The following is a 15,545-nucleotide window of genomic DNA, read 5'->3' on the forward strand; positions in this document are numbered from 1 at the left end:
AACAATGGCCCACATTATAAAAGATTATGATATCCCGATATATTGTAGCAATGGTCTATGTTATAAGAGATTCTGAAATCCCGATATAGTGTCATATATAACTGATTCTGATATCCCGATATATTGTAACAATGGTCCACGTTATACCAGATTCTGATATCCCGATATAGTGTAACATTGGTCTAGGTTATAACAGATTCTGATATTACGATATATTGTAACAATGGTCCACATCATAACATATTCCGATATCCCTATATATTGTAACAATGGCCCACGTTATAATAGATTTTGATATCCCGATATATTTTAACAATGGCCCACGTTATACCATATTCTGATATCCCGATACATTGTAACAATGGCCCACATTTTAACAGATTCTAATATCCCGATATGTTGTAACAATGGCCCACATTATAAAAGATTATGATATCCCGATATATTGTAGCAATGGTCTATGTTATAAGAGATTCTGAAATCCCGATATAGTGTCATATATAACTGATTCTGATATCCCGATATATTGTAACAATGGTCCACGTTATACCAGATTCTGATATCCCGATATAGTGTAACATTGGTCTAGGTTATAACAGATTCTGATATTACGATATATTGTAACAATGGTCCACATCATAACATATTCCGATATCCCTATATATTGTAACAATGGCCCACGTTATAATAGATTTTGATATCCCGATATATTTTAACAATGGCCCACGTTATACCATATTCTGATATCCCGATACATTGTAACAATGGCCCACATTTTAACAGATTCTAATATCCCGATATGTTGTAACAATGGCCCACATTATAAAAGATTATGATATCCCGATATATTGTAGCAATGGTCTATGTTATAAGAGATTCTGAAATCCCGATATAGTGTCATATATAACTGATTCTGATATCCCGATATATTGTAACAATGGTCCACGTTATACCAGATTCTGATATCCCGATATAGTGTAACATTGGTCTAGGTTATAACAGATTCTGATATTACGATATATTGTAACAATGGTCCACATCATAACATATTCCGATATCCCTATATATTGTAACAATGGCCCACGTTATAATAGATTTTGATATCCCGATATATTTTAACAATGGCCCACGTTATACCATATTCTGATATCCCGATACATTGTAACAATGGCCCACATTTTAACAGATTCTAATATCCCGATATGTTGTAACAATGGCCCACATTATAAAAGATTATGATATCCCGATATATTGTAGCAATGGTCTATGTTATAAGAGATTCTGAAATCCCGATATAGTGTCATATATAACTGATTCTGATATCCCGATATATTGTAACAATGGTCCACGTTATACCAGATTCTGATATCCCGATATAGTGTAACATTGGTCTAGGTTATAACAGATTCTGATATTACGATATATTGTAACAATGGTCCACATCATAACATATTCCGATATCCCTATATATTGTAACAATGGCCCACGTTATAATAGATTTTGATATCCCGATATATTTTAACAATGGCCCACGTTATACCATATTCTGATATCCCGATACATTGTAACAATGGCCCACATTTTAACAGATTCTAATATCCCGATATGTTGTAACAATGGCCCACATTATAAAAGATTATGATATCCCGATATATTGTAGCAATGGTCTATGTTATAAGAGATTCTGAAATCCCGATATAGTGTCATATATAACTGATTCTGATATCCCGATATATTGTAACAATGGTCCACGTTATACCAGATTCTGATATCCCGATATAGTGTAACATTGGTCTAGGTTATAACAGATTCTGATATTACGATATATTGTAACAATGGTCCACATCATAACATATTCCGATATCCCTATATATTGTAACAATGGCCCACGTTATAATAGATTTTGATATCCCGATATATTTTAACAATGGCCCACGTTATACCATATTCTGATATCCCGATACATTGTAACAATGGCCCACATTTTAACAGATTCTAATATCCCGATATGTTGTAACAATGGCCCACATTATAAAAGATTATGATATCCCGATATATTGTAGCAATGGTCTATGTTATAAGAGATTCTGAAATCCCGATATAGTGTCATATATAACTGATTCTGATATCCCGATATATTGTAACAATGGTCCACGTTATACCAGATTCTGATATCCCGATATAGTGTAACATTGGTCTAGGTTATAACAGATTCTGATATTACGATATATTGTAACAATGGTCCACATCATAACATATTCCGATATCCCTATATATTGTAACAATGGCCCACGTTATAATAGATTTTGATATCCCGATATATTTTAACAATGGCCCACGTTATACCATATTCTGATATCCCGATACATTGTAACAATGGCCCACATTTTAACAGATTCTAATATCCCGATATGTTGTAACAATGGCCCACATTATAAAAGATTATGATATCCCGATATATTGTAGCAATGGTCTATGTTATAAGAGATTCTGAAATCCCGATATAGTGTCATATATAACTGATTCTGATATCCCGATATATTGTAACAATGGTCCACGTTATACCAGATTCTGATATCCCGATATAGTGTAACATTGGTCTAGGTTATAACAGATTCTGATATTACGATATATTGTAACAATGGTCCACATCATAACATATTCCGATATCCCTATATATTGTAACAATGGCCCACGTTATAATAGATTTTGATATCCCGATATATTTTAACAATGGCCCACGTTATACCATATTCTGATATCCCGATACATTGTAACAATGGCCCACATTTTAACAGATTCTAATATCCCGATATGTTGTAACAATGGCCCACATTATAAAAGATTATGATATCCCGATATATTGTAGCAATGGTCTATGTTATAAGAGATTCTGAAATCCCGATATAGTGTCATATATAACTGATTCTGATATCCCGATATATTGTAACAATGGTCCACGTTATACCAGATTCTGATATCCCGATATAGTGTAACATTGGTCTAGGTTATAACAGATTCTGATATTACGATATATTGTAACAATGGTCCACATCATAACATATTCCGATATCCCTATATATTGTAACAATGGCCCACGTTATAATAGATTTTGATATCCCGATATATTTTAACAATGGCCCACGTTATACCATATTCTGATATCCCGATACATTGTAACAATGGCCCACATTTTAACAGATTCTAATATCCCGATATGTTGTAACAATGGCCCACATTATAAAAGATTATGATATCCCGATATATTGTAGCAATGGTCTATGTTATAAGAGATTCTGAAATCCCGATATAGTGTCATATATAACTGATTCTGATATCCCGATATATTGTAACAATGGTCCACGTTATACCAGATTCTGATATCCCGATATAGTGTAACATTGGTCTAGGTTATAACAGATTCTGATATTACGATATATTGTAACAATGGTCCACATCATATCATATTCCGATATCCCTATATATTGTAACAATGGCCCACGTTATAATAGATTTTGATATCCCGATATATTTTAACAATGGCCCACGTTATACCATATTCTGATATCCCGATACATTGTAACAATGGCCCACATTTTAACAGATTCTAATATCCCGATATGTTGTAACAATGGCCCACATTATAAAAGATTATGATATCCCGATATATTGTAGCAATGGTCTATGTTATAAGAGATTCTGAAATCCCGATATAGTGTCATATATAACTGATTCTGATATCCCGATATATTGTAACAATGGTCCACGTTATAACAGATTCTGATATCCCGATATAGTGTAACATTGGACTAGGTTATAACAGATTCTGATATTACGATATATTGTAACAATGGTCCACATTATAACTGATTCTGATATCTCTTTATATTGTAACAATTGTCCACGTTATAACAGATTATGATATCCCGATATATTGTAACAATGGTCTATGTTATAACAGATTCTGATATCCCGATATATTGTTACAATGGTCCACGTTATAACAGATTATGATATCCCGATATAGTGTAACATTGGTTTAGGTTATAACAGATTCTGATATTACGATATATTGTAACAATGGTCCACATTATAACTGATTCTGATATCTCTTTATATTGTAACAATTGTCCACGTTATAACAGATTATGATATCCCGATATATTGTAACAATGGTTCACGTTATACAAGATTATGATATCCCGATATATTGTAGCATTGGTCCAGGTTATACCATATCATGATATCCCGATATATTGTAACAATCGTCCACGTTATACCAGATTCTAATGTCCTGATATATTGTAACAATGGTTCACGTTATACAAGATTATGATATCCTGATATATTGTAGCATTGGTCCAGGTTATCCCATATCATGATATCCCGATATATTGTAACAATGGTTCATGTTATGCCAGATTATGATATCCCGTTATATTGTAGCATTGGTCCATGTTATACCAGATCATGATATTCCGATATATTGGAACAATGGTCCAGGCTATACCAGATTCCGATATCCCGTTATAGTGTAACATTGGTCTATTTTGGGGCCGCGGTGGCCAAGTGGTTAAGGCGTCTAACATTCTTCTACCACTAGCCCTCCACCGCTTGGTCGCGGGTTCGAGACCTACGTGGGGCAGTCGCCAGGTACTGGCCGTCGGTCGGTGGTTTTTCCCCGGGAACTCCGGCTTTCCTCCACCGCCAAAACCTGGCACGTCCTTAAATGACCATAGCTGTTAATAGGACGTAAAACACAAACAAACAAATTGGTCTATTTTATAACAGATTCTGATATCCCGATATATTGTAACAATGGTCCAGGTTATACCAGATTCTGATATCCCGATATAGTGTATCATATAACAGTTTCTGAAATCCCGATATATTTTAACATTGGTCCACGTTATACCAGATTCTGATATCCCGATATATTGTAACAGTGGTTCACGTTATACAAGATTATGATGTCCCGATTTATTTTAGCATTGGTCTAGGTTATAACATAATTTGATATCCCGATATATTGTAACAATGGCCCACGTTATACCAGATTACGATATACCGATATATTGTAACAATGGTCCACGTCATACCAGATTATGATATCCCAATATATTGTAACAATGGTCCACGTTATAACATAATTTTATATTCCGATATATTGTTACAATGGATTATGTAACCAGATTATGATATCGCGATATATTGTAGCATTGGTCTAGGTTATAACATAATTTGATATCCCGATATATTGTAACAATGGCCCACGTTATACCAGATTACGATATACCGATATATTGTAACAATGGTCCACGTCATACCAGATTATGATATCCCAATATATTGTAACAATGGTCCACGTTATAACATAATTTGATATTCCGATATATTGTAACAATGGATTATGTAACCAGATTATGATATCCCGATATATTGTAGCATTGGTCCAGGATATACCAGATTCTAATATCCCGATATATTGTAACAATGGTCCACATTATAACAGTTTCTGATATCCCTATATATTATAACAATGGCACAGGTTATACCAGATTCTGATATCCGGATATATTGTAGCATTGGTCCAGGATATACCAGATTCTAATATCCCGATATATTGTAACAATGGTCCACATTATAACAGATTCTGATATCCCTATATATTGTAACAATGGCCCACGTTATAATAGATTTTGATATCCCGATATATTGTAACAATGGACCACATTATAACAGATTCTGATATCCCTCTACGGTTCTGTAGAGTGTCAGTTACTGACTTTATTACATGTAACAATGGATTATGTAACCAGATTATGATATCCCGATATATTGTAACAATTTTCCACGTTATACTAGTAGATTATGATATCCCGATAGGTTTTAACAATGGTCCACATTATAACAGATTATGATATCCCGATATAGTGTAACAATTTTCCACGTTATACTAGTAGATTATGATATCCCGATAGATTTTTACAATGGTCCACATTATAACAGAATATGATATCCCGATATAGTGTAACAATGACCCACGTTATAACAGATTCTGATATCCCTCTACGGTTCTGTAGAGGGTCAGTTACTGACTTTATTACATACTTACTAATAAATACGGGTTTTTTGTATATGCGATACGACATAATTGCTCTTACCCATATCAGCCCTCGCCGTATCCCGATATCCCGCAAAACCCGTATCAGCCCGCAAACCAGTATCACACCCCTTTTGGATTTTTTTTCGTTTTTCAATATTTCAAAAGAAAAAAATTATCGTAAGACAGTAGCTTTTATTAGTAAGTATGTAATAAACAGAATAAATCAGGACTTTTTCAACACCCCTTTTGGATTTTTTTTTCGTTTTTCAATATTTCAAAAGAAAAAATTATCATAAGATAGTAGCTTTTATTAGTAAGTATGTAATAAACAGAATAAAATATCACTTTTTCCATATCACACCCAGTATCAATCCTCGACTAATATCAGCCCTCGGGCTTTCGGCCCTTGGGCTGATATTGCAGTCTCGGGTTGATACTGGGTGTGATATGGAAAAAGGCATGTATTATTCTCTATATATAACTAATAATATTGTCCCAATTTATTGTAACAAAGGCCCACGTTATACCAGATTCTGATATCCCAATATATTGTAACAATGGTCCACGTTATAACATAATTTGATATCCCGATATATTGGATAAATGGGTCATAATAGATCATTTTCCTTTAAATATTGAAACCATTTTCATATTTGGTCAATATTCGTCCCCTGTCTTGATTCAGATTTTTTTTACTGATAAATAGATACATTTACCTGTATGAAAAAGAAGAGATATGAAGTCCATAGCTTTTTTTCTATTCGCTCATTTTCACTCATTCCGACAGGGTTTAACCATTTTTATTTTTTGGAATAAGATGCAGTTTCCATGCATTGTTGCTGTCTCTTCGCAAAATAGATAGAAACTCTTCGTCCATATATATATATATATATATATGGGGCAAAGAAGTAATTCCAACAGTGTGGACAAGTTTAGGTTGTCAAATTTTCGGAGCGATCCGCTCCTTTTTCAAGACACTGTGAGACAGAACAGTTACGTCATGTACATATACATCATATTACAAGAAGATAGAATTGATATACTATAATTGAAAATATAGCTATTATATAAAACCAATATAGCTATTATATAAAACCAATAGTCCCCTCGGCTAATACCGTCTATATATTACTTCTTTGACCCATATATATATATATCGCACCAATCTTGTGTACTAGTTAAAGGTAGATAACTCGCAATAAAACAATTAAAATACCGGAAGAAGGGGTCAAAACGAAAGTAGACATGTCAGAAGATCATGGACGCAACTACAACGTTGTACATGTCAGGTTTCCTGGTCTGTATCGCATACCATAACATCAATTCTTTGTGTAATTATTTATGTGTTACAATGTACAACAAACATTATCCAGATCTGAATATACACTGGGACTGATCCATAATTAAGCTTCACTTTGCCCCCCCCCCCCCCCCCCCCCCCCCCCCCCCCCCCCCCCCACTTGATAAGTCATATTTAAAGAACCCAATCAAACCATGAAACATACATGCAATTAGATATGCAGAAGAAAATTGTATATTTTAACGACGCAACTTAGTCTGTAAAAGGCATTAAGGCTGATGTCTTCATATAATGCTCAACAGCTTTATAACATGTCTGTCTTTTGTACGATTGTCTTTAGCGGTCGACCACAGGGGCTTGTATAGACTTATATGATAAAATTAGCTTGAAATACCAATATATAAAGACCTTATATATAGGTATTTCAAGCTAATTTTATCATATAAGTCTATGCAAGCCCCTGTGGGTCGACAGACAATCGTATTAGTAAAGAAATCTCTTTCTGACACGTAATCAAATCATTGGGTTGCAGTTTACACTTTTTGTATGAAGTATGAACTGCCTGCATGATGACACATTGTGCATGCCTGTGATTCAGTTCAATTCAATGTTATTTGGTAAAAAGGTACAGTTAATTGCAGCAACATATCTATGGAGATCACAATTAATATATAATTATCCTTTCAATATGACTTATCTGGGGGTTGACATTTTCTGTGTCTGTACTATCTTTTAGTTGGCCTGTTGAACCTTAAGCTTTAAAGTTTGAATGCTTGTTTTTCCATCACTTTGAATTATTTGTAAGAATACTTTTTAAACTAAGTTGAGTTTGTTTGTTGTAGGACCTGTTTGGTGTCAGCATGCTAGTGCCACAGATTGGAACCCATGCCCGTGAGCTGGGTGCTTCCTCAACAGCAGCTGGCTTTATTGGTACTAACACTGACACACACTCAATAAAACAACAATGCAGTAATGCCATACTTAACTGAAATGCAATGGGATAGCTGTATTTCAGTTTAAATCAGAAACCTCAACCTACAGGATGAGATTTTGAATATCTAGATTTCAGCAAATTATTAGCCTTGTTCTGGACAAACAAAAACTTATCACTCGGTTTGAGATTTCTCCTTTTAACCCACACAGGTGATAACTTCTATCAAGTATTAACGCTAGATCTAATTTACAATATGGATTACTGCATACATTTTATTTTGTGCTCCTCTTTCTTATAAATTGTCTCGACTTGAGAGAAGGGTCAAATTTGCTAGAATCATGAGCCTTCCAATCAGCTTCTGTATTGTAGAAACAATATTAGCCTGTACACTGTTAGGATCCCTGTGCTGTATGTAAATGGCTGCAGATACCTGGCACATATCTAAAACGGACAGAAATCGCAACCACACTAGCTGAGACTATTTATGTATGAAGTAGTAGAATGATATTGATTACATGTATTTGGGAGGGAAAGGATATTAAGTAGGATTCTTGTACCCTCATCTTTTAATTAAATTTATCATTTTTTCCCAAACAGGGTCGGTGTATGGTGCTCTACAGCTTTTCTCAAGTCCTATTATGGTATATACTTGTTTTGTTTAGTGAAGTAATATGCTCCATGTAGTAAAACTGGCATTACAAAATGTATATTTAGAATCTGTAACATTTCATAAATAATAAAAAATTTAATTACTATATACATACAGATCAGTTTAAGGGTATATATTTATTGGGAAAGAAAGTAGACATATAGAAATAACGGTTGGAAAAATAACATTACTGTAGATTCTAAACAAATCTGTAGATTCTAAACAAATCTGTTATCTTTTTACAACAGTTTAAGTTACTATTAGTAATATTATCTTATTAAAACCTAGGATACTCTTATATACTCTTGTTTGATTGTAACATTTTGTGTACAATATGTAGGGTAACATTTTGTGTACAATATGTAGGGTAACATTTTGTGTATATGTAGGGTAACAGTTTGTGTATATGTAGGGTAACATTTTGTGTATATGTAGGGTAACATTTTGTGTATATGTAGGGTAACATTTTGTGTATATGTAGGGTAACATTTTGTGTATATGTAGGGTAACATTTTGTGTATATGTAGGGTAACATTTTGTGTATATGTAGGGTAACATTTTGTGTATATGTAGGGTAACATTTTGTGTATATGTAGGGTAACATTTTGTGTATATGTAGGGTAACATTTTGTGTATATGTAGGGTAACATTTTGTGTATATGTAGGGTAACATTTTGTGTATATGTAGGGTAACATTTTGTGTATATGTAGGGTAACATTTTGTGTATATGTAGGGTAACATTTTGTGTATATGTAGGGTAACATTTTGTGTATATGTAGGGTAACATTTTGTGTATATGTAGGGTAACATTTTGTGTATATGTAGGGTAACATTTTGTGTATATGTAGGGTAACATTTTGTGTATATGTAGGGTAACATTTTGTGTATATGTAGGGTAACATTTTGTGTATATGTAGGGTAACATTTTGTGTATATGTAGGGTAACATTTTGTGTATATGTAGGGTAACATTTTGTGTATATGTAGGGTAACATTTTGTGTATATGTAGGGTAACAGTTTGTGTATATGTAGGGTAACATTTTGTGTATATGTAGGGTAACATTTTGTGTATATGTAGGGTAACAGTTTGTGTATATGTAGGGTAACATTTTGTGTATATGTAGGGTAACATTTTGTGTATATGTAGGGTAACTTTTTGTGTATATGTAGGGCCGTTGGAGTGATGTGACAGGTCGGAAGTTCTGCCTTGTACCGTGTCTTCTCATGTCCGCGGTAGGCTACCTGACAATGGGCTTCTCCTACACACTGACGATACTCATGTTCTCACGAAGCATCACAGGTTTGTCTTTGAAAGTTCTAACATTCTGTCTGTAGGATGGAGATATTTGGGATCTCATCCTTCGCTGTTTAGTGAACATACAGTGAACCATGCTTCTAACAAACCATATTTGATCACAGAATTTTTTTGTTTATATTTGTTTGATATTTATGAGACAAATTTTGCCAGGGGGTAAAGATACATTGTTCAACATGATTTCAGATCATTAAGAAGTTTTCAGTACATAGAAGAATGGTAAAACATTAGTTAATGTCCATTGCGGGATCCCAGAAAGACCACACATTTGTGGTATACCTTTAGTTCTGTGATATTGTAGATATTTCTTAACACTTTCTTCAGGTCGGTGAGTATGGATTTTTTTGTGTGTGTTAAACAACCAATAAGTGTTTCTATGTGCATTTCGATGACCTTTACGGTATGTACTCTGTTAACTTCATCAGACAAATGACAAGTGAAGCGTATGCACACAAATGTGTAAAATGTGTATGAGCTGTCCACAAATCGATGTCGATTCGGCTAGGCTGTAAGCGTATGTACGATAGTTGTACATTATAGTTGTACAATAGTTGTACATTATAGTTGTACAATAGTTGTTTATATTGTAGATATGTTTTACAGAAAGACCACACATCCATTGTGTAATACTCAGGTTCTGTGTTTCCTGTAGGTATGTTTAAACAAAGTCAGAGTATATCACGGTCGATGCTGTCAGACATCACCTCTGCGGACCAGCGCTGCCGAGTGTATGGGAGGTTTAACTCATTGTCCAGTGTTGGCTTTATCCTCGGGCCACTGGTCAGTAGCACCATCATACAGTATGAGGGAGGATTCTACATAGTCAGCTGTTTGTGTGGTTCCATATTTATACTGAATGCTGGTATGTTCATTATTATTTTACTGTCCTTGCTCAGGCCTTCTTTCCATGTAAGTGAACTCACTGAATAAGGGTGTATCATTAACAGTTATCAGATCATAAAAATAAAGATTGTTATGGCTTCCCATTCTGTATGTTTTCAAATCAAATTCTTGTAAAATCTGTCCAATGTCTACCTTAAATTCATTTCTATTAACCTATTCACCCCTAAAGTTATATTTGGACCTTACCAATCAAAGACTGGGTAAGTCCAGTTCAAAGATGTGAGGTGAATGAGTTAATTGGCACTATATAGGAATCAAACATTGTACATGGGTCGTTAATGAAAAACACTGTCAACTTGTCAAAGGTCAAGGTCACTGTCACTATATAATCCCAAACAAGTTTTGATTATATGTGACATTTATGAAACGAGCTTCAGCTAATTTCATTATCAAAGTCTAACTTCTGATTTGATTTCAAAGGCTACACAGTAAACTAGGTAAGCTAAACCAAACTTGGGGGCAATTTTCCTGTTTTCAACTTTTTCCTTTTGCCATTTTGTTTCAATTTATAATGAATTCTCTCAAATCTTATAGGCCGTTTCAATCTTGAATGTGCTTATGACCTTTGAGGATTTCCATCAAACAGGAATTCATAAAAATCTGTCAGATTTTCTTTGTTTAAATTTTGTTTTGTATATTTAGAAAAAAAATACATCTTCATTCATGCAGTTACCAGTGTTATTTTGAATATTTCCCAAATACATGTTTTTTTTTTAAATGGTTGATTTATTCATGTCAACAAATTGAAAAAGGCAGAGTTAGAAACATCTATTGGTTAGTGGTGTTGCAATTGTGTGGTTTTGGTTTAAAGTGTAAAGGATAGAATCCAGTTATAAATCTGCTGATTTGAGTTTGGTTTTATTTCAGTTCTGATGTGGTTCATTTTACCGACCACTGCTCCTACCAAGAAGAAGCCATCACAGTATAACGGTGTGACGAATATAATTGCGTCTTTTAAACATCTCAACTGGACAAAACTTTGGGATATTTTCCTTGTAAATTTCTTTTCCGGATTTTCTGTAATGCTGTTCCGCAGTAACTCAGACATGATTTTCATGGACAGGTTCGGAACAACAAAACAACACATGAGCTATCTGACGTCCTATACAGCCGTAGTATCGGCCCTGTGTGGTTTTGTGTCAGGTTGGATAGCTGCTAAGTACCAAAACAACTACAGACTCTATCAGCACATGGTGTGTGGACTGTTTGTGGCGTTAGTGGCACTCACCTTGGTTGTTGACTTCTGGATGTATATACTTGTATTGGCATTGCTGAGCTTTGTGACAACAAATCTTCGGGTGGCTAGTGCCAGTCTGCTGGTCCAGCGGGGCGGAGCCGAGGGAGTAGGGGCGGTGATGGGCCTTGGAGACACTGTAATGTCTGTGGCACGCATGCTGTCCCCTCTCCTGTCTGGTATGGCCTTGGAGATCAGCTCATCAGGTCCGCCTCTCATGGGATCAGTAATGGCTGGCATAGCTGTTACACTTATCATCCTAAGATCACAAACAAAACTTCACCAAGAATGAAATTGTGTTCTGTCAGACGTATATATATATAATATGTTTTATAATAAAATCATCATTCAGGAATTTTTAGTTTTATGAAGTGGAACAGATAAGTTGAATACTACATGTTTGAATCTCTTTTCTATGTACTTTAATTAATTAAAGTAGAACATACTAGTCTAAAGGTAAACATGTCCTCACATCTCACATGAATTGTCCTCGCATCTAACAATGAATGAAACAGGTATTACAAGTTTCATTAATTGTGTCATCATTATACTACACAATATATATATATATTCTGTGACATAAACTTGTCATTTTGTACGTCTGATGTATGGTGATACATTAATTAATTCCGTATTAATACCTCAGGGACTTCAATCATTTTCAATCCTTTGACCTATTTTTGAAGCTATACTCAACTGTGACAAGTCACTAAATTTCTGATAATATTTTTATGCTCTAACAGTAAACCCTTAAAGTAAGCATTTTTTCTTTTCATTATTATTAGAGACAGATGATTCATTGCCTTGTGGCTAAAACTAAAGATTTGACCAGGACAGAGTTTATTATCACAAGATGTTACTTTTTGCAATTTACATGTAGAAATATTTAATGTGCATTGATAAATTAATTTCTCATTCAAATGTAACAAGGTTGTGTCTGACTCTCCTGATGATCCAGAGGATTTTAAACCAGAAAACTTTTGTTGTTACAAATCCTGGTTATTTTAACTGGCAAACTTTTCTGAAACCCATATTATATGTCTCATATAAAAACATAGGATTTCTTTCCACTTATTCACTTATTGCTTTCTTGTTGGTGTTTTTGTATAAATTATATGTCCTTTTTATGGCTGTAACCCTTTTGATTTTCCTATACTGTTTTGTCCAAGTGTAAAGAAATTTAGGAAAAGGTGCCATATCTTGATTAACAATTTGTTTTTTTAGAAAGAAACTGTATTATTTTAAATTGCAAAAATACAGAAAAGGTAGCCAAGATATATTTTCATTTATTATATTGCATGTTGAAATGAAAGATACTTACCTATCTTAATAAAACAATTCATAAACAATTCTGCTGTCCTTGTTAGCTCCTTTCCTATAGTCTCTAAAAAACCCAGAAACTCCAACAAGTACAACCTTAGCCGTTCACTCACTTCCACTATATGCATGGTCAAAACAGTGACGTATCCTTTGAATAGGAGACAATACGTATGAGTAACCATGTTTTGCTGCACTTATCAAAAGTATTAATCATTCATCATTGCCTTAAATAAAATGGGAGTATGGAGAGTATCATACAAGTCAGTTATGACTAGCCATTCTGCTTTTTACCCATTACATCAGATATCTCAATCTCAACTACAAATACTTCTGTTAATAGGATCGAAAACACAGATTTTTCTATTACAATTAGAGATACCTGTATTTCAGTCAGAAAAATCCTAATTTCAATTACCGAGGTAAAGAAATCTGTAAGAAAATATCATATCAGTTTTATTTAGAGATATCTCTATTTGTGTAAATACAGATATTGTGGATATGAAATAGAGATTTTTTAAAGCAAAGACATTAATTAGTATTTCAAACAGAGATATATCTTTTTAATGGATGAACACTCAAACAGTTGTTCAGTCACTGCTTAAAGAAGATGCTTCTATTTTTCTGTTGTATAACTTATACATTTTTTACATAATACAAGTGATGTATGATTGGTCAAATCTGAGTTGTGTCGAGCATTGCTAACTACAGCTCAGTTGTCGGTCTAGGGGTCGATTTCCTGATTTTAATCTGGGTAAGCCATTGCATATCCCGGCACTGTTGACCAGGAGAAGTGACAAGGATTTTAACCCGGAACTCTGTATTTTATTTTAATTGACCAAGTACTTTTGTACGAGACACCTGAAAACTACAGGTGTTTAGAGCAGAAGGCATCCAACAGTTATTACAGAGGAATTAAGATTAATACCTTAGTCATAAAATACCTTGATATTGATACAAGTGCAATTACCTGGTACATGTTATGTAAAACACAAGTGTAAGTTCTGATATTATTCAATATTGGTGACAGGCATATCTATTTTATGTATGTTGGTAAATAATTAATAATGTCCAAATTCCAAAATTTAGTCAGTAGACAGTCAAGCCTTGTTATACTTGCCATCCTTTGCACTGTGAACTAAATATTTGGAGATAAAAAAAGATTTAAAAATAAATAAATTGAGGAGGCCAACTATAGCTATAAAAGACTTTGTGAGATTGAAGAAAAACAAAGACTTTTTAAATTTATTTATGGTTGTTGTAGCTAGATGACAAATGCTACAAAGTGTATCAGAAGCTTTATTGTATAATATATGGTTGTGTTAAAAATAAATTTGATAAAAATCAGTATGTGTTTCTATTTTAACTTTTTAAGGAACTTGAGCTAGGCTTCCAACAATCAATTGTAAAATTCATGCAGAGATGCAGAGAAATAAATTAAATAATGGCAAAACCACTCCTTTTTTGCCCTGCATGCACTTCCACTTCAGCTCCCCTGGGGTGACAGCCACTCCATTTGTACAACATTGAGTCACACAATCACTTGAGTTGGAAATTAGCTAGCATGTCAACGTTCCAGAGGAGATGTCACTCGAATCAATATGGCCATTGATTACCAATTTTTGCCCACGCTCATGAGTGAGTCCCATGAGGAACAGACACATTCATATTACATGTAATATATACGTCTCTGTGAGGAATTAGATTTGCAGTCCCTGATTGAATCCTGTTCACCTGCTGAGGATAGCTCTTAACCAAATATAGTTAATTACCCATCTCAGTATAA

The 15,545-nt window shown here is 34.1% G+C and overlaps 1 protein-coding gene across 2 annotated transcripts; it reads left to right on the plus strand.

The window, feature by feature from the left end:
- Window positions 1-7,315: 7,315 nt before the first annotated feature.
- On the plus strand, window positions 7,316-15,101 carry LOC110465722 (major facilitator superfamily domain-containing protein 9-like). Of its 2 annotated transcripts, XM_021521731.1 has the most exons (6): window positions 7,316-7,403; window positions 8,249-8,336; window positions 8,938-8,981; window positions 10,161-10,290; window positions 10,958-11,167; window positions 12,076-15,101. In XM_021521731.1, exons 1-6 carry the CDS (start codon window positions 7,365-7,367, stop codon window positions 12,732-12,734), a joined length of 1,170 nt encoding a protein of 389 aa, XP_021377406.1. In that variant the 5' UTR covers window positions 7,316-7,364; the 3' UTR covers window positions 12,735-15,101. The 2 variants fall into 2 exon arrangements, with proteins under 2 accessions (XP_021377406.1, XP_021377407.1); XM_021521732.1 differs by lacking the exons at window positions 7,316-7,403; window positions 8,938-8,981 and having other exon boundaries at window positions 8,252-8,336.
- Window positions 15,102-15,545: the final 444 nt, after the last annotated feature.

Source organism: Mizuhopecten yessoensis, unplaced genomic scaffold, assembly GCF_002113885.1.
Source record: "Mizuhopecten yessoensis strain PY_sf001 unplaced genomic scaffold, ASM211388v2 scaffold11099, whole genome shotgun sequence".
In the NCBI taxonomy this organism is placed as follows: domain Eukaryota; kingdom Metazoa; phylum Mollusca; class Bivalvia; order Pectinida; family Pectinidae; genus Mizuhopecten; species Mizuhopecten yessoensis.